A 22,945-nucleotide genomic window follows, 5' to 3' on the forward strand; every position below is an offset into this window, starting at 1 on the left:
TATCGTATAACTTACTTCCAGTAGATAGATGTGGTATTTGACTATTTGGTCCAATTTGAGGTTGATTGCCTCCAGTATATGATCCCTTTGGAGCCGTGATGACTTGGAATGGAGTTTTGGGGTTGGTATCAACACACAGAGGAGCCTGGCAACACTGGTCATTTGGATCGGTCAAAAGCTGGCAACCATCACTCAATGGTGGATAAGTAGGGCATCTGAAAGGAAACAAATCTTTTCACAAGTTTCATGACAGTTTTGTATATCTCATTATTAATATAGCACAAAGCTGGAGCATAATGTATTTCAGGTAATGTATAGAAATGATTTTGGGATGTTGTATACTTTGGCATTCTAGATCAAAAACAATTTATAATATGTAGAACATCTTTCTTCACGTTTTCTCCACATATAAGATATTGAAAAAATATTAGATGTAATTAAGGGCATATTTCAATAATATTCTTATTACTTGAAATGAAATTGTTACAAACTCATGAATCAGCAAGCTCAATGCTAAAAATCGTGTTCAATATATATATATAATTTCTACAATTTCAAATATCTCTATAGAAAGATAACTTTTTAGTTGTGAACAGCAATAAAAAAAAAACCTTGGTGATATAAAATTTAATTGTTTTTAAAATCTTACCGATCATTACAATTTATATGTCCTGTTGAGGCATCATCACAAATACATTTCTTTTCACAACCAACATTGAATGTTTGTCCTTGTGTGTATGGTACACCGTTATATACACAATACTCTGTAAAAGAATATACAAAGTATTAGCTATTTATAATGATAAAAAAACTCTTCACAATGTACTGTTTGTTCCATTTATGGTGAATAAGAATTCATTACTGATTTATAAACTGTTGGGAAATGTTAAAACCGGTGGTAGATAGTATAAATATTTGTTCTTACAAAATTAAGTTATGTGAGAATTGATGGTTAAACCATTCCTACTTATCAAGCTGTGGCATGTTAGATTTTGTGTTGTAAATTGGTTGTGGGTCAGATATTTGGTACTTACTAGGCTGTGGCATGAGAGGATTAAGAGTTGGTGGTTGGATTGTTCTGTTGGTTCCAGGTATTGGAGTGACATACAGATTTGGACAATCAGGTAATGGACAACATGGGTCCATTGGATTATACTTCATTTGGCAGGTTGGTGGAATCATGCTCATATCTGCACACCTGTTTCAATTTAAGACTTTAATTTAACTGAACTGATTCCTTCTGATTCATTTATTTTCAAATCAATAGACTTAAAAAGTTTTAGATTTTAAATCACATCAGAATTTTTGAATTATTTAATTGACTTCTTTTAAGTTGAAATTTAACTAAAACTTTATTCTATTCATAATAATGTCATATTTACATTTCTGTAAAGGAGAATGTATCCAAGTTTTTGTGGACTGAGGAAAACATATGTTTTTGCAGATATTTTATTTCATGGTCTGTATAAAACTGTACAAAAAAACACGAGCTTGATTGAACATTTGAATTCATGGTGTGCCTTCACCCACAAAATCTACGGAAATTGGTATACCATGAATAACATTGAATCCACGGTACTTTTCTCAGATTGATGATTAAGGTGTTGTGATTAATATGATCATACATGTCAAGTGACATGATATTCGCGTGTAATACACGCTTTTTCAACGGTTTACACGCGAGGATTTTGTCACATGGCGTGTACACGCTTTTCACCACTTTACACGCAATTACACGCTTTTTCGTTCTTTTCATTTTTGGTCGTTAGTGATATCGCTATTCTCTGGTTTTTTCCTTATTCGGCGATAAATACCGAAATATTCGAAGTAATTGTTTGGCTGCCACATTGTTTATTTTTCTTTATGACAAACAGTAAAAGGTTAGTAGTTTGTGATTAGTTTTAACGATTTTGTGACTCTCTTTCAAATTCACTTTATAGGGGAAATGTGCACAGAAAGAGGTCACTTTCAGGGCCTGTACCGTCGTCTAAAGTACCGATTGTTAAGCCAAAACGATGTGTACGGCAAGATTCAACATTTATAAATTATATTTTTGAGTTCGAGTTTTAACGATCAAGTGACAAGTAACGCATAATTTGTGCATTCTATGTTGCAATGATAAAAAAAACAATACATGTGAGAGGAGAAATACAATGTTGCTATTTGAATAAGCATTTAACATGTTTATCTAATGGAAATCAAATTTATAAAACATTTTTCTTTTTCAATTTCAGTTTCAAATCTAGCCAACACGGCAACAGATTTCTACTGGCCATGGGGATAAAAATATCACAGAACTGTTGGATCAGCTCTCATAGTACCAGCTTTCTTCTGATGAACTACTCAGTTTTAACCAGGCAATAGCAGTAGGAGCAATGGCAGAGATAATAGATGACATTTTACATTGCCAAAAAAAACCCAAACATTATGACATTCTTTCAAATCTTGATGAAGGTAATTCAGTCAAATATCAATTCCTACTGTGGGAGAGCCTTTTCAATTATAAAGAAATTGACACTGAATTCTGATCAGAACTTGACTATGTTACATTTGTATTGTGTGCTGTTATCAAATAAATGCAACTAAACTTGAAACTGGCAGTTGTTTGAATATGTGTTTAATACAATAAAAATTCACAGTAGAATATATATTGTTTTTTATATTCATAACATTACCACATTCATATTAACAAGTACACATCTACGTCACACGTTTTCACACGCTTTTTGACATATCATGTCATGTCATGACATGATTTCCCATTGTCAGAGGTTGACATGTATGAATATGATTATTCTTGACAATTTCTTTTCAGGTAAAAAGTTTATAGAACAGTTCACCTTCACAGAAATGTAAATATGACATCAACATTATTTAAAAAAAGAAGCAAATAATTAAGTGGTTAAATTAATCATTAGCAATTTATTTAGTTGACTTATTGACATTTTTCTATTAGTACATAAAATTTTGTAACCTAAATATGAATTAAGCACCTAATAATAAGGATGCTTAGGATGTGTGATTAATTGCATAAAACTTAGGGACGACATCAAAAGTTCAATGAAGGATAAAAAACTTAATTCACATAGCTGTTTCACTGACCCCCACACCCCCCTCTTAACTTAATTTGGGAAAAATTGATTGACCAATAGGGATATATGTAAAATCGATTTTAGATTAAGAAAACTTGCAGCAATGTTGACCCCCCACCCCCGAACTATTTGATTTAAGTTTTTTATCCTACATCGATCTTTTGATGTTGTCCCTTATAAAATAATGTCAAATTTTTCTCACCATAATTACTGATAATTGATTGTTTGTTATTCATTTGTGATTACAATTACCTCTGAATACATTTGTGATTACAATTACCTCTGAATACATTTGTGATTACAATTATCTCTGAATACATTTGTGATTACAATTACCTCTGAATACATTTGTGATTACAATTACCTCTGAATACATTTGTGATTACAATTACCTCTGAATACATTTGTGCATTCCTATTTTAGCATTGACACATTCACATGTGTATTTACAGCCATCTTGCCACTTTTGTCCTTGGGTGTATTGTCTTCCATTGTAAATACATACTTCTGCAAACAACAAAAATAGCAAATAAGTTCCATTTTATTTCAATGTTGATTTGATTTCAAACTTTTTTATGTTGATCTAGATCTATTGTTGATAATCTTAAGTTATTTGTGTGTATTTGGACTTTTGACATTTTGAAATTTAATATTATGTTATATGGAAGTTGACTGTAGACGGATAAGACTATTTCTTAAGTCTAATTGTTTGTATAGCTATTCGTTAGCTTGGTTCCGTACTTATCCATCCTGCTTTCAAATTATTGGCATTAACAGTTCCTGATGTAGGTAAATCCAGAATAGAACTTCAGATGCATAAAATTGATTGTTATTTTCATATTACTCTCTTATTATTTTTGTGTGTACGGCCTTTCAACATTTTGACATCCAATTTATTGCGACTATACCATTTTGCTCATACGTTGTTCTATAATTGATGTACTTACAATGTTGTATAAAATCACACCATGCTATTACATGAATAATGGCCCATTTAGAATTCAACCTTATTCTACCACAGCATTATATAGTCTACAGTTCAATTCAAAACTAAGAGTCAGTCAGGGGTTATGAACCCTAAACTCAAGCTACTTAATAATGTTTAGTTTGAATACATACCTGGAGCAGGGACTGTGGGTCTAGTTCCACCATTGATGGTTTGACCTGGACCAAATGTTAGGTATACTGGTGGACGTGGTGGATTTGTTCCAACAATTACAGGTGGATTAGTGTTTTGGGATGTACATTGTGGTTTCTTACAGCACTCTGGATCAGATGGGTCAGGAATCAAAACACAGTTAGGATTCTGATCATACTGTGAACATCTGAAGATAAAAAAAAAATGTTTTTAGTGTTTCAGCTACATTGGCTTTAGTAACCATGGTTGCCAGTTTCTATTGACAGAGAAAGTGCTTGAGTGCACAGAGAGAACCAGAAAGCCAGTGATTCTTGTCAATCAAGATAGGAGTCAAGCACACCTCACAAAAGTGAGGTTCAAATAACAACCTCAATGTTGACATGGTTGTGATCACTGTAGATAAACTACTTGGACAACTTGGGCCTTGATACTACTTGGATAACTTGGGCCTTGATACTACTTGGATAACTTGGGCCTTGATACTAGATGTACTTGTATAACTTGGGCCTTGGTACTACTTGGATAACTTGGGCCTTGGTACTTCTTGGATAACTTGGGCCTTGGTGCTAGTAGGATAGCTTGGCCACCAAGGCACAAGATCTAAGGAGGAATTCACATTGATGAAATTTATTCATCAACAAAATCTTATTTTTATAGATGTAGTGTACATGAGGTAAAATTGCTTAAGACCATCTGTCATTTCTGAAGACAATTCTAAGAATAAACACATAAGAACTATATATCAAAATTGCATTTAAAAAATTCCTGTTTCCCTCTATTTGGTTAGCAAAACAGTAGATTATAATTCAGTTTTCAAATTTAAAGCCATGATTATTCATCAAAGTTGTGTGCTCAGAATACAAATGTTTGCCTGTGTTCTTTTGGATAAATAGCATAAAGCATATAATTCTATTTCACAAAATTGTATTACCTCTGTGAGCAAGTATATACTCCTGTCATTCCGTTGACACACACACATTTCATGTCACAGCCATCATACCATGCTTGTCCTTGTGTGTATGTTTTACCCTTGTATACACATACTTCTACAAAATAAAACATATGGTAAGAGTCAATTGCCATACATTTGTTATGTTAGATTTATATTACTCTGTCTACTTTTCTGGACATGGTTTTACTCCAGAAGTAAATGCTGGCTGATAATTTTGGTTATGGTTTTACAATACTGGATTGTAATTTGCTCTTCCTATTAATGCTATTGGTGTGTTCCTTTAATGTCATGTTGATGACTCATTGGATATACAAACTTAGGGCTGTTCCAGAATTGAATGTATTTGTATGAATTGGGAGTCAGAAGGGACTTGTATTAAAATTTTTTTTTTTTTCAAGATAGCTTGAATTTAAAAAAACTAGAGGCTCTCAAGAGCCTGTGTCGCTCACCTGTATCTACTGTAGTTTTGGAAATCATGTAAAATAAGGTTAAAATCATAATAAATAGTATTAGATACCCCAATAATGATTGAGACCAAGTTTGGTTTAATTTGGCCAAGTAGTTAAATAAGAGTAGGTCATCCCATTGTAGTCTTACAATAGTTACTGAAGACCCCTTATCATTATTTAAATTAGTCTTCAAGTTGTGACCATTTGAAATTGTTTTTTTTACAATTTTCCCATAGACTTCTATAGTAAGCCCATATGTTCTATTTTTAGCCATTGTGGCCATCTTAGTTGATGGGCTGGGTCATCGGATACAATTTTTAAACTAGATACCCTAAGGATGATTTAGGCCAAGTTTGGTTTAATTTGGTCCAGTAGTTTCAGAGGAGAAGGTTTTTGTAAAAGATTACAAAAAATTATAAAAAATTGTGAAAAGTTGACTTTAAAGGGCAATAACTTCTTATAACTCTCCCCCCTCCTAAACCAATACATTTATTTCTTGAACAGCCCCTACCACACTTGATATATGTACACGGTATATGTATATTTAGAAATCAAAATCTTAGGATTTAAACTATACATATCTATGGATGTAGGAATGCAGCATGATCACTTTAAATGTGAATTTTATATAATTGTCAGTTTGCATTGGTTAAAAAACAACATTGGGGAGATATTCCAGTCAAAATCTTTGCCAAGTAAAAGTGTTAGAAAACGATAATTACCATTAGGGTTTGGTAAGAATGGGACAGTCCTTGTAGGCTGTGGTGATGGTGTTTCTCCTGGTCCTGGTGTAGGTGTTGGGTTCAGGGTTTGTCCTGGGCCTCGTGTTGGCACATAGGTTGGTGCTGGTGTTTTTGGACAATCTGGTACAAGACAGCATGCATCGTTCTGGTCGGTTACCATAATGCATCCTGCTGGTAATTGTGGGAATTTTGGACACCTTTAAAGAAATTTTTTCTTTCATCATCACTGTAATTTTTTAAATATTAATTGCTACTGATAAATACACTCTTTTATTTTCAGATTACAGACTGTATTTTCAAATTAAAAAGAAGGCAAGAAATTGCAGTTACTTCTGATAGCTCTTATTTGTGCAGTAAAAGACAAATTAAGTTAATGTACAAAGAGTGGGTAGTAGAAAAGACTTTCATGACTAAAAGTCCCAGTGGGTAGTAGAAAAGACTTTCATGACTAAAAGTCTCAGTGGGTAGTAGAAAAGACTTTCGTGACTAAAAGTCCCAGTGGGTAGTAGAAAAGACTTTCATGACTAAAAGTCCAAGTGGGTAGTAGAAAAGACTTTCATGACTAAAAGTCCCAGTGGGTAGTAGAAAAGACTTTCATGCCACTAAAGTCCTATAACTCAAGATCAATAAATCAGCAACCAGAAAACAGAAAATTACCCTTGATGGCTGAGAATTATGTTGACAAATCTAATGTTATTTTGTGAAACTGTTTTGGAGTTCATACAAACAAGAAAATATTTGAATCTGGAATAATTTTGAATTCTGCAAAAATACTAAAAATCTATGATGGAAAATATTACCCAACTAAATCATGCAAATAGGGTGAGCCATGCCCGCATGACTTAGGTTCATTTTACTTTCAATAATATTTCAATATGAACCAACTAGTCCCCTTTAGCCATGCATGCATGGCTAACCTTCCTCAATGAGGTTAGTTTTCATCATACATTTATTTCTTATCCATTTTTCAGAATTCAAAATTATTCCAGATTCAAATAATTCCTTGTTTACAAGACATGAACATTCTACTGTTTTTCAAAATTAAAGTCCAATAAACCCCCGCAAATCAGAAATCATTAAAATCCAAAAAGAAAGTTCAGAAATCATTAAAATTCAAAAAGAAAGTTCTACTATCAATCTTTAAATTGTGTTATTATCTTATGAAAATAGTCAAATGAAATTTAAGTTATCCTACTTTAGAGAGACCAATGAACATTTGCTTACTATAAAATGTCCTGTCAAATAAATGCATATGAAACAAGGTCAACTCTTAGCTATTGTTCACAAATGATAACCCGCTACATTTTTTTGTAACAGAAAGTTGATGACCTATGGCTGTGAAAATACATCGCATGGTATAGTAACATTACATGAAGATTGATAATCAATTTTAGGAAGCTATAATTCATAGATCCTCAGAAAAATGTGATGAACATTGCATAGAAGGCCATTATTTGTAAGATATTTATTACCCTTAAAAGGCTTGTAAAGTCTGCGGTTTTCTCCTCCAAAATTGAACCTGCCAGACAGGGATGTGGACTATTAGAGTATAATAAGCAAGAAATAAGAGAAAGAAAAAAAATTTCGTGAGGTGGTTTGTTTACATTCCGACATGTTTTTTATTGATATTGAACTAAAGAGGGCGCTCTTACCATTTTTCAAACTAATAATTTTACCTAATGCATATTAATAAGTTATTTTTATTCAATTGCAAATCAATATTGATAAATTTAAAAATTAAATGCTTCATTACAAATTTCTCGTTTTTTTTCAATGCTTTGCTTAAAATAAACTGGTATCTGCACAAGTTTCTAAATTATTTTTTATGTGATTCAAACTTATTTTAACAATCATGAAGTGTTCTAGAATCATTTACAAGCAGTTTCAGCTTTTGTTTGATGATGGAAAACAGGTTTTCCCAAGAAAATACCGCAAACAACAAAAGTTACAAAAAGTTTTTTTCCTGAAATTTTGTGGGGAGAAGGGGATGCCGACTATGTACCAGCGTGAACAATACAAGCCAGATTACGGTAGTATTCAGGAAACAGAAAGTTTATAAGTATTGAATGTAGATACGCATAACTTTGTATAGCATGCTTACATCATGTTGCCATCAAAAGCCAGGAAGCACTGATTTATTGTTTTTAAGAAAAATGCGACAAAATTTCTTTACACAGATGGAAACACCAACAGACAGCCAAAAACAGTATACCATTCCTCCTTTAGAACAAATATATCAAAATATAACTATTTATCAAACATCAGCAGCATGACATATGATCAAATAACATTACCTCTGACTACATTGGTAGACACCAGACATTCCATCAACACAAACACAGTTGTAATCACAACCGTCTCTCCATCTCTGTCCAGTTGTATATCTAACTCCTTTGTATTCACAGTATTCTATAAATAAACATTCATACATTTATATTATTTAATTGTTTACTGCATAACTTCACCATGGGATATTAACATTGTCAAAATTACTGCATTAAAAAAAAATCATATTTATTATTAAAATGCAGTGTTCAATAACACAAGGGCCATAACTCATGAATGACTAAAGTGAATATCATCAAAACTTATCCAAACCTCTGTTTTGACATGAGTAACAAAATAATAAAATTGAAAAAGACCTTCTCAAGTTGCTGTGTGTAATCAAAATAAAGTGATATTTTACAAGGGAGCAAACTCCTGAAAGGCAAAGTCTGTAAAGACAATTAAATTTTACATCATTATTTTCTGAATTTAAAGTACTGGTAGTAAGAATCCAAGAAAAAAGCGGTATAGAATCATCTCATTGAAATAAGTAAAAACCAATCTAAAGACTGTTATACTGTTATAAAAAAATGTTATACTCACTAGAGGGAGCATTTGTAAATCCCAATTGTGGATTTGGACTGGGACTGCCACCTACAATGACCCCCTGAGGTAATGTTGGTACTTGGTATTTAGGTGTTGTTGCAAATGGTGCTAGTGTTGGAACTCCTGTGTATGGTGTTGGTTTTGGTGTTGGTTGTCCTGTATACGGTGTCGGTGATGGTGTCAGAGTTGGAACACCTGTGTACGGTGATGGGGCCAGTGTTGGTGCACCAGTGTATGGGAACTGTGGTGAATAAGTGACCGGATTGGGTGCTTGTGATGGGCAGAATGGTATCTGACAACAGACATCGTTAGGATCTGTTGTTCTTGTACAACCTGATGGTAGGTTGGGGTATGAAGGACATCTGAAATTGGAAAATTGAAATTGAGAAAATATAACAATATATTTTACCCATAAGCACACATTCAATGTGTAAAAACCTATTTGATTTCTGTTGTAAGGATCTTTTTGAATTTGAGTCGATTTATACAGCATCTGCAGCTGATCAAATGTATTCATGTTTGTTTATTAAATTTCTTTAAATACTTTCTTTCCACGAAATAGTCATCCTACTCCATAAAAGCATTACCTGATTGCTTTCAAGCTTTTTGGAGAAGCAACAAGTGAAACTGCGAGCTACTGCTCACTGATGATACCCCTGCCGCAAGTGGATAATATTAATAGTGTAAAAATATGCAAGTGTTCGGTAAACAGGAAGCTGTCGAGTGATGAATCTGAAAACGCATCACACGGTATAGCTGACTTATATAAATCCTGAAACCAAATTCAGAAATCCTTGTATTGTAGTTCCTGAGAAAAATGTGACGAAAATTTTCAACTTGGCTATCATGTGTAAAATCATACAAGTGTTCGGTAAACAGGAAGTTGTCGAGTAATCAATCTGAAAACGCATCACACGGTATAGCTGACTTAGATAAACCCTGAAACCAAATTTCAGAAATCCTTGTATTGTAGTTCCTGAGAAAAATGCAACGAAAAATATTCATGGGACGGATGGACTGACTGATGGACTGACAGACTGACGGAAGGACAGACAGAGGTAAAACAGTATACCCCCCTTTTTTAAAGCGGGGGTATAACTAATCCAAATTTTCAAACTAACTTAATTGTCCTAATTTTTAGTTGTAAAATTAACATAGTGCTCCAAATAATGAATTTCCATTTTTAATTTTTTTTAGAATATGAGCAAATATTTTTTTATTGCATACCTGTCGAAACATGTGTAATAATTGTTACTAGCATCATCACATCGACACCTCTTCTCACAACCTTGGTTCCAGGTCTGTCCCTGTTTGTATGGAACACCATAGTAGACACAATAAGCTGAAAATGAAAGTAAACATCACAATTATCATCAGGCAGAATTGTAAGAGGGATTATATTCATATTGCAACAAATCATTTAAAAGGAGGTACATTTAGTATAAATATTATTTCTGATTTTGTGAACACAAGAGTTTTATTGAAATTTCTCCCAACGTACAGCACTTGTTTTAATAAATAAATTTAAATCATTTGAACTGTAAGGGAAATCACATTTCAAATAAAAAATACTGAATAAAACACAACAATTAAATTTGGAAATAGATTCTTTTTATCAAGAAATGAACTAAATTGTCTTGTTTTAAAGATTGTAATTGAGCAAATTCATTTTATTTAAAACAATAATGAAAATATCTGACACAATTTTCATGAATACTCAAGCTTCTTTATGATTTGCAGATAATATTCATAAATCCGATATTTTTATACATAATAAAATTTACTCTAAACATTTAGGGAAGGATATTGTGTTTAAATATACATGAAATACTTTTACTATAGTCGATATATTGATAAAGCTGATACCTGATTAGGTGGAGTTTACTATACTTGCATATTTTGAATAAGTTCTTTTTGATTTAAAATTTTTAACTTTAGTAAAATGGCTGTAACAAGTCAGGAATGTGAAAGTTGTTATCCTTTCATTTGATGTGTTTAAAATTTTGATTTTTGCCTTTTGTTTTACAGGGACATTCCTCGAAATTCAGTATTTTTGTTATTTTACATTTTTTTTTTAGTACTTTTATGAATTTTTTACCTGGTGGAGTTGGATTTGGACTCAATGTAATCTTTTGACTTGGGGCATATGTGCCAGGTGTAGTAGATGGAGCCAATGGATTGTATGTTGGTGCTTGAGTTGGTTCAACATAGGGCACAAATGGAGTTGTCTTCCTTGAATCACATACAACTGTTTTACAACAGAAATCTTTGGAATCTTGTGTAAGGGAACAGGTTGGTGGTAAAGCAGCTGGGAAAGTTGGACATCTAAAAAATTAAATTATCAAATTTTAAAACAAACAACCAACTCAACTTTGATCATGAAAAAAAAGAAAACAACACGTTTATATATAATTTCATGCGTCCAAAGCGCTTTTCTGAATTTACCTTCATCAGGAATGTAGTGGGGTCTGCCTTCTGTAACTGAATATAATTATATGGGGTAGGTTTTTTTAAATAATAAATAAAATGATCTTAAACAAAGACTTTTCTATTTTATCAGTTTACATGTATCCTTGAGTTGTGAGTTTTCATGCTATTAAGAATGCATTGTGATGTCACAATTTCCATTGAAAAAGCATGTGAAGTACAAATTCAAATATGAAGTACGAAAACCTATGATTTGACTATACCTTTCACTACAAGTGTAAAAACCAGTCATTCCATTTTCACATACACAGTTATATTTACAGCCATCTTGCCATTTCTGTCCAGTCTTGTACTGAACACCATTGTATACACAGTAATCTGAAAATATCAATTTTTAAACATGGAATTGATTACTATACTATATATAAAAATATTAATTTTCGCGAACCATTTAGGTCACGGAAATTCCAAAATATGGCATCAGTAAGGAGAGTTGTGCAAATAATGTGAATACACAGAACCCCCATCCAAATTATCTTTAGCTAAAAGTATTCATCATTTTCTATTTTATATGTACTAACAACATTCCATTTTTCTATAATTTCGATTAAAATATTCCAAAATCTGAGTTAAAAAAAGTCAAATGCCCAAAATAAACATTGTCTGATTGGTTGAAGTACTGTGGCGTCAATGATAAGCATAGCAAGCCTCGATGTAAAGCACACGCTTCACATGAATAAGGAGAGTTTTACAAATAATGTGAATACACAGATCCTCCATCCTATTTATATTTTGCTGAAAATGTTGCAATGTTCATCATTTCTGTTTTGATTCTGCTAACAACATTCCATTTTTTCTTTAATTCCGATTTATATATGTGGAACCCGCAATAAAAATAGATGGCCTCAATGATTTAAACGCAACGCAAAAAATTCCGTTGACCCTGAATTCAACGGATCGATAATAGCATCATCACCATCAACAAAATGTTTACCGTTATCTTTGTGAAATTTCAGTTATATAGTTCTTTAATTAGAGAAATTTTGGTAAGTATTACTTATTAATGTTAAGGTTCTACTGATGTGCTCCTCTAGACCTTTTTGACGGTCCGTTTTATCCCATTTATCTCAATATTATCTCCGATGACAGTAATGTCAACCCGACCTATTCGTGTCAAAAGTGAAAATCGCATCGATTTATTGAACTAATTTCTTCTTAAACTGTGCATGCATTATTTCTGTATTATATGATAACCAATCACATTCACGTTGCATGTTTGCATGAAAATGGTCATGTATTAGTGAATTGTAAGGGCGATGCAACTTGAGGTCAGTGCGCGATCACGTGACATTATTATTTGTAAACAAATTTAAAACATGCTCCCCGCGTAACACGTGTCTGAATTATCCTTTCAAAGTGTTATGAATCTTTCAATCACTATTTTATGAAATATTTCTAGGTTTGCATATCAGTAGTCAAAGTGAATTAAACGTAGTTCTTAGTTGTGTTTTTTTATATAGAATTAGAAGGTAAATCTACATAAGGGGGTCTCATTGGGGGGGGGGGGGTGTGTTCTGATCCCAGATCCCACTTACTGTTTTGTCAGATTCCCATATCCTGCTTACACTATGTACATGAGCAATTTTCATTTTTTTGTCATTTCCGGGGTCCTGCAGAACCCCATTTCCCGTTTTCACGACAGACCTCATTTCCCGTTTTCATGACACAATAATTTGACTTTCACGTTTCACGCTTGCGAAAAATTGTCAATATTGGTCACGCTTAGACCCAATGAGAACCACACACTAGTCAGTATTTAACTTCACCCAAAAAGATGACTCAACTTCCCTCTATATTTAAAACCTGCATACTAATTTAAATAGCATTTGCTCCCCTTGAACACTATTTGGCCCCTTCCGTGTCATTTCCCTTTAAATTTGCTGAAAAGTCATACTTTAAGTCCATTTACAGTAACGGCTAATATTTGATTTTACCATCTTAATTTCAATTTTCATATTGAACACATTTGACCATTCAATATGAGTTCCCATGTATTTTTGTCATATATGAAGGAGGTTTTAGGTCATGTTTTCCTAAACACCTTATTGCTATTTGTCTGTCTGGATTGTTAAAACCACAAAATCAAATATTGATGAATATGCAAGTTTTCAACAATCCCGGAACATTAACAAAGATGTGTGTGAGAGGGTGAAAATTACCCTTCTGATGTACTGATATTTTTAGCACCCCAAGTGAGAATCTAACTCAGGACTTTCAGCACTGTAGCCATCGGTCTTAACCACAAGATCACGAACTCACATTTGATGAACTAATTTCTTCTATATTAACTGTACGTGCATAAATTCTGTATTATTTGATAACCAATCACATTCACGTTGCATGTTTGCATGATAATGGGTTCTGTATGAGTGAACTGTAGTGTATTGCAAAATTAATGCAAATTGTGACGTCAGTGCGCCTTCACGTGACATAATTATTTGTAACCAAACCGGCTTCTCATGTAATGTAACGGTTTATTTCGTCCTCTGTGATATTTTATCCTGAGGATAATTTGTCCCGGTAATTTTTTTCCAGGCATGGTATTTCATTTCACAGGTTGATTTTTCCCAGAGGAGTGAAAATCTATCAGATTTCTGTGATATGCGGATAGTATGTACGGGTATATATTTGCCGTATTATATTTCACAGAACCGTGTGAAAAAGAGTCCCATTAACTACTATGTAAGTTACTCTCAATCAATATATACCTGACTATAATTATAAAATGTTTACAAAGGTAAGCAACTGTCTAGGGCCAGGTAAGGGAGGGGAAAAATTAGTATTAGTACTATTTCGCAGAACGATAAACAGATGCATAGACAGACCAAGGGGGTGGGGGAAATTTAGCTTATGACATATATGTAAGAAATCATTGAAGCTTGATGGGAGTGGGCAACCCTCTGGTCCATCAGAGCCCCCACACCTTTTTGAAAAGTTCTGGATCTGCCACTGAGATTTGCAGGTTTTCTTAGTAAAGATACCTTAAAATATCACAAACTGTGTGCTTTCCAGACCATAGTTTACATTTTTTTTTCATATTTTGCCGTGTCAAAATGACCTAAATTTAAAGGACAGTATATAGACCCAAAAATGGTATATCACATTCTACACATCAAGATTTTAGCAGGAAAGACTGCCATTGGAGTTTTTAACCATTGTGACTTTTTAATTTGATCTACTCCACTAATTAAAGTCGTTGAAGTAGAATACTGTAAATTCAGAAATTATTGCGTGCATTTATTATTGCGATTTTGTCATTTTACACTTGAATGCGATTTTAATTTTTACGATTTTCAGAAAAGTCATGCTTAATTCAGTTAAAATATTACAAATACGAGTTTTAATTATTGCGTTTACAACTCAGTCGCATTATTCGCAATAATAAAAACCTCGCAATAATTTCTGAATTTACAGTATTTAATGTAGGTTTGTCCACATTTTGGTATATATTAATACATGTTTAGAAATAATGTTGAGCCTGTTCCTAGATGCCTGTTATAGACTTCAATATTTATTGTTTATTGAAAATAAATGGAATCAATTCTTTCAGAAAAGTTTAATTCTATGGAAATGTATCCCCCCTTTTATAAGTTGAAAAGGCTACATAGAGGTCAATATACAGTCTCCAACAGAAAACCAAAAAAGGAAAAATAAAGTGAATTTTGGAGAATTATTAAATGTACATGCATTTGAAATATTTAAGATATATTGTTTCAATTTTTTTAGTTCTAGGTTCCACATAACTACCATTTTAGAAAACGATTTCAATGCTAAGTCTATTAGAGGGATATTTGATTTTCATTGGTTATAAATATGGAATCTTATTCAGTGGCAAAGGAAATAGACACTGACAAGTCTTAGATAACATTTTATATAGTTTTGAATTTTTCTTCGTCAGTTGACTAAAATTAGATGGAGGTGTGTTCTAATTTCCAACAGAGGAGCAATCAACCTATATCAATATGTGCATGAAGCAAATTGATAGTTGCTAGATACTGAATGATTATATCCACAATAAAGGTTTAACCTGTGCATATATACTTAAAACAAGATAAAAAAAGTCATGTCTTTTTCAGGACTTCTGAATCCAATCATGTAGTATGGAATGTTATTGAGATATGGTTTGGGTGGATGGATGGTCATGAAGGACCTGTAGTACAAAGTATATCACTGGATTTAGCTCTTTGTCTAAGTGTATTATTAAAGTACTTTGCTTTGAGCTCAGTTCATTGTTATGCAATTCATTCTTTGTGAAATTAAGATTTGACAGACAACTCTAATGGACAAGGATTTGTCAAAGTAGTATCATCTCTATGTACAATGTAAGTATTCAGGAGATAAAAGCATTCTATTTTGATTTGAACCATACATTTTATAAAAAAAAGTGGGAACAAATTTACCGGACAATGCTACTCCCACTACTAGCAATATGATGCTAGGTTGTTTTAATACATCTGTATTGCCTGCTGATGACTCGGCCCTGAGTGTAAACGGTCCTTCAATTAGGAGGGAAAAAAATTATAAGGCCTATCCAGTCTAAGGGAGCTACCATTTGATTTTTATGGGGGGAGCTAGGATGAAATTTGAAAAAAAAGGCAGGACAGGATTTTGAGTAAAAAAAAAAGGCAGGATGAGTAACTTGGCAAAAAAAAAAAGGCAGGATGACAATTGTTGTAAAAAAGTCAGGATAAGCTAAGAAAAAAAGAGGCAGGACCGAATAGACTGAAAAATAAAAAGGCAGGACAGAGATTACAACTTAAAAAAAAGGCAGGACAAAATTTTTCATCCTAGCCCCCCCCCATAAAAATCAAATGGTAGCTCCCTAATCGATTTCTAAAACTATACTTCATTGCACATGTTCAACATTTTTATACAACCACAAAAAATTTGGGGTCGTAAATTGGTATCCTGTCCGAAAGATGGTTTCTGGATAATAACTTTATTATAAGTCAACAGAAATCAACAAAATTATAACACAACGTTTATAACCACAAAAGGAAGCTTGGGATTGATTTTGGGGGTTATGGTCCCTAAGGTTTAGGAATAAGGGGTACAAAGGTGCCCAAAACAAGCTTTAATCTAGTGTCGGTTTAAAAAGTTGTGTATAAGTATTTCAATTGTTCTGAAATTGTACCACAATGTTTAATACCATAAGTAGAAGGTTCGGATATATTGTGTGGGTTATGGGACAAACAGTCTAATAATTACGGACCAAAAACAAACATTTTTGTAAATTCAAGACCCTTAATTGGAGTTTGTCCAGAATGGTTCTTGAATTACCTAATACCAATGCTTTATGAAATCTTCTTTGAAAATTGGAGTTATCTTTCTTTGTTCAGTCAACTTAAATCAATTATACAATATACAATGCAATATTCACTTTATTACCAACTGATAAATTAAAGCAGTCATTAATAACCATTCAGTGATTGCAAGCACTTTCTAGGGTATGCCCTTTTACAAATGGAAAAATTATACATTTTTTTAGTTTCTGATCTCTTAACTGAAGTTTGTCTCCTCTAAATGTTTCTCATTTTCAGAAATTAAAAAGAAAATTTCTTTAGATATTTTTGTTTGAAAGGATTAATATTCAGCAGCATAGTGAATTGCTCCTAACACAAAAGCAAAACAAATATTTAAGTTCATTAGACCACATTCATTCTGTGTCAGAAACCTAAGCTGTGTCATCTATTTAATCACAATTCAAACTCAGAGCTGTTTCCAGCTTGAATGTTGTGTCAATACTAGCCCCAACTGTTCAGGCTTCGACCTCTGCAGTCGTATAAAGCTGGGCTCTGCGGAGCATCTGGTCCATTCATTTGTTTATTTTTCAATTTGTGTGAATTAACATAGTTAGAGTAAATGCTAATTACTGCACTTTCATACCACAACATATATTGTATTGGTACATGTATCACTCAAATGTGTATCCATATAACAAAAAAAATGAAAAGGAATAATTTTGCATTACCTTTTGAATACTATGACTTTTTAGATATGTAGACATATTAAGACTCATTAGTAGATGTTGATAATATTGGCTTAAAATGCTTGAAATTCTATCAGATTACTTTTGGAGCAGTTATGAGTTTTGAAATTAGAAAGATCATATCATATGCAACAAGTGTAGTAAGTTTCAAGTTGATTGGAATTCAGCTTCATCAAAAACTACTTTGACCAAAAACTTTAACCTAAAGCGGGACAAACGAACGAACGGACCCACAGACCAGAAAACATAATGCCTATATTCTATTGTAGGTGGGGCATAAAAAATTTAATAAATAACACTCATAATGCTCAGATTGGTTGTCATCGTGCAACATAGTTAATAACACCATATAGAAACAAGAATGTGTCCACAGTACACGGATGCCCCACTCACACTATCATTTTCTATGTTTAAAGGACTGTGAAATTGGAATAAATTCTCTAATTTGGCATTAAAATTAAAATGATCTTATCAAAGGGAACATGTATACTAAGTTTCAAGTTGATTGGACTTCTACTTTATCAAAAACTACCTTGACCAAAAACTTTAACCTGAAATTTGCACTATCATTTTCTATGTTCAGTGAACCGTAAAATTGGGGTCAAAACTCTAATTTGGCATTTAAATTAGAAAGATCATATCATAGGGCACATGTATACTAAGTTTCAAGTTGATTGGACTTCAACTTCATCAAAAACTACCTTGACCAAAAACTTTAACCTGAAGCCAAAAACTTTAACCTGAAATTTGCACTATCATTTTCTATGTTCAGTGAACCGTAAAATTGGGGTCAAAACTCTAATTTGGCATTTAAATTAGAAAGATCATATCATAGGGCACATGTATACTAAGTTTCAAGTTGATTGGACTTCAACTTTATCAAAAACTACCTTGACCAAAAACTTTAACCTGAAATTTGCACTATCATTTTCTATGTTCAGTGAACCGTAAAATTGGGGTCAAAACTCTAATTTGGCATTTAAATTAGAAAGATCATATCATAGGGCACATGTATACTAAGTTTCAAGTTGATTGGACTTCAACTTCATCAAAAACTACCTTGACCAAAAACTTTAACCTGAAGCCAAAAACTTTAACCTGAAATTTGCACTATCATTTTCTATCAGTGAACCGTAAAATTGGGGTCAAATCTCTAATTTGGCATTAAAATTAGAAAGATCATATCATAGGGAACATGTGTACCAAGTTTGAAGTCGATTGGACTTCAACTTCATCAAAAACTACCTCGACCAAAAACTTTAACCTGAAGCGGGACAGACGGACGAACGAACGGACGAACGGACGCACAGACCAGAAAACATAATGCCCCTCTACTATCGTAGGTGGGGCATAAAAACATAGAACTCATTTTGTCATAAGACACTGTCAAACATCCATACATACTATCCACACTCATCTGTGTCCACACTTGTTACAAATAAAAAAAAAAACTATTAAAAAGTCTAAAATTTTTTTTTTATAAACCAAATTTATTTCATTTTAAATAGTGATCAAATCTTGTTAACATCATAAGGTATATAAAGATTTATAATTTAGTACATCTTGATTTTTAATAATATTAATATTTTGGTACTACTTTGTATGGATTTTGTGGGTATTAAGGTGAACCACAAATTTTGGGTTCAACAAAATACAAATTAATTATTGGTCAGTAAGAATTTGTTGACACCACAAAATTAATTATCCACAAAGATGCATTACCTCATTGCGTAAAAGTGTATATAAACAAAAATAAACAATCCACAGAAAGTTATTTTTAAAATTATAACCTAATAAACATCATTTTTGGGAAAAGAGAAATGATTATTTACAGCTGTTATGTTAATGCTTGCAAGTTAAAGGTTTGGTTGACTTGTTTGCTTGCTTGTATAAATGTTTTTTCAAGCTTTGTTATTAGGATTGACATATGCATCTGCACTCATTAGATAGGTTGGGCTTCAACTTGTATGATTGCTTTACTTCCAATAAAATGTCAATCTTGAGCAAATATCTATACAAACAAAGCAAGCAAGTCACCCAAACCTTTAACTTGCAAGCAGCTTTAAAATTGCTGTTTGTATACTCACTTGGCCTTGGTGCTGGTGTTGGAGCTTTGGTACTTGGAGTTGGATTTAATGTTATACCAATTTGTGGGCTCTGAGTAGGTCCAGTTCCTGGTTGTCCTGGTTGTAATGTGTTAAGTGGGTTTGGTGCTAGTGTGTTGACAACGTTTGGTCTAAATGTTGGTCCAGGTGTTGGTTGTGGTGTAACAGTACCATAGCCTGTAACTTTGCCTGTTGGAGCTGTGAATATCACTGGTGATCCAGAAGGTCCTGGGGTTTGATTTTGAGGAATGCATGATGGTATCTACACAAAAAAGTAATAAATGTTTAAATTGATTTTTACATACATATACCTGACTTAACACATTGAGGAATATTAAAAAAATAGCACTGTAAAATCAGATATTAATTGTGAACTTATTATCACGATTTTTAATACAAGACACAAATTAATTATTGGGATTTTATGAAACTATGCATACAGATATATTTATCCAATATCAAAATGCAGGTGTTTATTACTTTTACAAATATTATTATGATACTCACAAAGTTGTATTATTCACAATAATTTTTGAATTTACTATTTTTGTCACAATCAAGCAACATCTTGTCTTTAAATTCTTAATTCAAATGTATTACATTTGGTTAATATTAATTAAAGAATTAATAAAAAATGTTTGAATCTTATCTAATTTTTCAAAGTTTACCTGACAACAGACAGGGTCATTTGGATCTGGTACCATTGTACATCCTGCAGGAATAGTATCGTAAGTTGTACATCTCTGACGACATCGTACATAACCTGTCATACCATTCTCACAAGTACACACTTTGTCACAGCCGTCGTACCATTGTTGTCCTTGTGTGTATGGTACACCCTTGTATACACAAACATCTGCAAAAATTTTGTAATATTCGTATTACTAGGAGAAATTTGTGAAGTTTTGTTTCATCAAAATGGTCAGTAAAAATAATTTGGTAATATAATTTTGTAAATATGAAAGTAGAATTTGATCAGATACACAGATAACCATATATCGGTTAATTTTATGTCCTTTATATATACTGGAAAAATGGGAAGCTTTTTTATTTGACAAGAAATATATTCCACCAACCAAAAACATATGACAAATAAAAATATTTTCAAGGTACCTGAAAACAATTCTAATTCTTGCCGCCATTTAGTGCTGAAAGATGATGTATGACAAATATGCTGTAAGTTTGAAACTTTGAGTTATAAAACTCAGATTTTACAACAGAACCGATGTGTTAGTACAATTACTTACGTGGTGTTGGAGATGGGGTTGGTTGAGTAAATTGTGGATTTGGTTTCGGCTTTTGTGTAGGATTTACATGTGGAGCTTGGGTTACCACTACTGGTGGTTTTTGTGTTGGTTGTCCAGGATATAGTGTTGGTGGGTTTGTTTGTCCTAATGGTGGTGATACAGTTTGTTGATTTGGTTGTAGTGTTGGCCTTGGTGTGGGTTGTGGTGTTGGTCGAGGAGTGACGACTGGATTACACTGTACAACTTTGCAACATGGGTTTCGTGGATCTGATACCAGATGGCAGTAAGATGGTCTTGGGAAGTTAGAGTAATCTTGACATCTAAACAAAAAAAATATGTACTTTGTACTTCAATTGTTTCCATATTAAAATCTTGGTTTCTTTTTAAGCTTGACACACTTTTGACGGCTGCAAAGTTTCACAACATTTCAATCAGATGATAAGTCACCTGCATTAACAAGTATGATGAGGGGCGTGGGTTAACACCTTGATTACACATGAGGGTTTCAAAGGTTAACATTAACAAGTATGACCAGGGGTGTGGGTTAACACATTGACGACACATGAAGGTCTCAAAGGTTAACACCTTGACTACACATGAGGGTCTCAAAAGGTTAACATTAATTAAAATATAACAAGTCATAATTAAGAAAAAGAGGCCTGGATTGATGCTTCAACAAAAAGTATCCAATTGAATTTTTTTCAAAAGATGCCTTCAATTAAGTTTTTACAAAACTGGGTTCAAAAGCTTCCTGTAAGCAGCAACCATTTTTAATTTATCAATGCATGATGGGAAATATTTTTTTTTTATAAATGAATCTATGTTTGGCAATAATTAAGTATACATACTTGCTGGAACACCTGTATCTTCCTGTCTTTTGATCCATACATTCACACTCCAGTGAACATCCATCGTCCCATTTCTGTCCCTGTGTATGAGCAACTCCTTTGTACATACAATTCTCTACAAAATACAACACACACAAATTGAAAATAACCCAGGGTAATTGTTATTGAAATATCCTTTTCAAATGTATCTACTATCCCAAACATACACGACTGATGTTCAAATTGAAAAGAAAAACCTTACATATCATGCCATGTGCTTTATAATAATTTTAGCTAATAGTTTTATGTTTCATATTCTTAACCAGACTTGTATATACTTGACATCATTCCTAAATTAATTTTATTTATAACCTTAGGTATCACCTTTAAGAGGGATTTTATAAGACAACAAAACTCATCAAAAGAAATACACAAGTAACAATACTGTGGATTCATTTATTTTCGTGGGTACCAATTTTCGTGGATTGAGGAAAACTAGCATTTTCGTGGATATTTGATTTCGTTCAGAAAGTCTGCATACATTTGTTCAGAAAACATGTAATTTGTTGAACATTTAAATTTGTGGTTCCCCTGTACCCACGAAATCAACGAAAATTGGTATCCCACGAATAATAATGAATCCACAGTATCATATGTTACAGTCTCATTTAAAGATGTTTGCTTGTCATGTTTTGGAATTTTTGTCAAATTTTCGAAATCCTCTGGATTTATCCATTTGAATGCCTTAAAAAAATATGCCCATGAACCCCCATTTTTCTTTTTATAAATCTTTTACATGTATAATTATAAGTCATTTGTAAAAGTCTTATAAAATCTTATTTATTTTCTACTGGTTTTTGAGATCTTTAACTGGTCAATGATAAAGCTATGAAAAATCAAGAGAGAACATCGTCCTGCTAAAATTCCAATTGCTAATATCTCTAAAACAAGCACATTGACCCCTATATTTTTTTTGCTTTTTTTATTCCTCAATTAGTCCCTTATCAATATATACTAGTTTTATGGAAAGTTATTTATTTTGAAA

At 32.7% G+C, this 22,945-nt stretch overlaps 1 protein-coding gene across 4 annotated transcripts in view; it reads right to left on the reverse strand.

Annotated features, from left to right (window-relative positions):
* LOC143080130 (uncharacterized) overlaps positions 1–22,945 on the reverse strand; it is a 138,097-nt gene that overhangs the window by 84,327 nt on the left and 30,825 nt on the right. For all 4 annotated transcript variants that reach the window (XM_076255833.1, XM_076255831.1, XM_076255829.1 and 1 more), the window contains exons 35-50: positions 21,922–22,036; positions 21,074–21,393; positions 20,495–20,682; positions 19,809–20,088; positions 11,936–12,050; positions 11,344–11,570; positions 10,473–10,587; positions 9,243–9,607; positions 8,669–8,783; positions 6,354–6,571; positions 5,162–5,276; positions 4,212–4,417; positions 3,485–3,599; positions 1,035–1,198; positions 650–764; positions 16–215 (exon numbers count right to left, since the gene is read on the reverse strand). In XM_076255833.1, coding sequence (XP_076111948.1) covers positions 16–215; positions 650–764; positions 1,035–1,198; positions 3,485–3,599; positions 4,212–4,417; positions 5,162–5,276; positions 6,354–6,571; positions 8,669–8,783; positions 9,243–9,607; positions 10,473–10,587; positions 11,344–11,570; positions 11,936–12,050; positions 19,809–20,088; positions 20,495–20,682; positions 21,074–21,393; positions 21,922–22,036 — 2,973 coding nt within the window. The remainder of the gene's footprint in view (positions 1–15; positions 216–649; positions 765–1,034; positions 1,199–3,484; positions 3,600–4,211; positions 4,418–5,161; positions 5,277–6,353; positions 6,572–8,668; positions 8,784–9,242; positions 9,608–10,472; positions 10,588–11,343; positions 11,571–11,935; positions 12,051–19,808; positions 20,089–20,494; positions 20,683–21,073; positions 21,394–21,921; positions 22,037–22,945) is intronic.

The sequence above is a fragment of the Mytilus galloprovincialis genome, chromosome 6 (genome assembly GCF_965363235.1).
Source record: "Mytilus galloprovincialis chromosome 6, xbMytGall1.hap1.1, whole genome shotgun sequence".
Classification (NCBI taxonomy): Eukaryota; Metazoa; Mollusca; class Bivalvia; order Mytilida; family Mytilidae; genus Mytilus; species Mytilus galloprovincialis.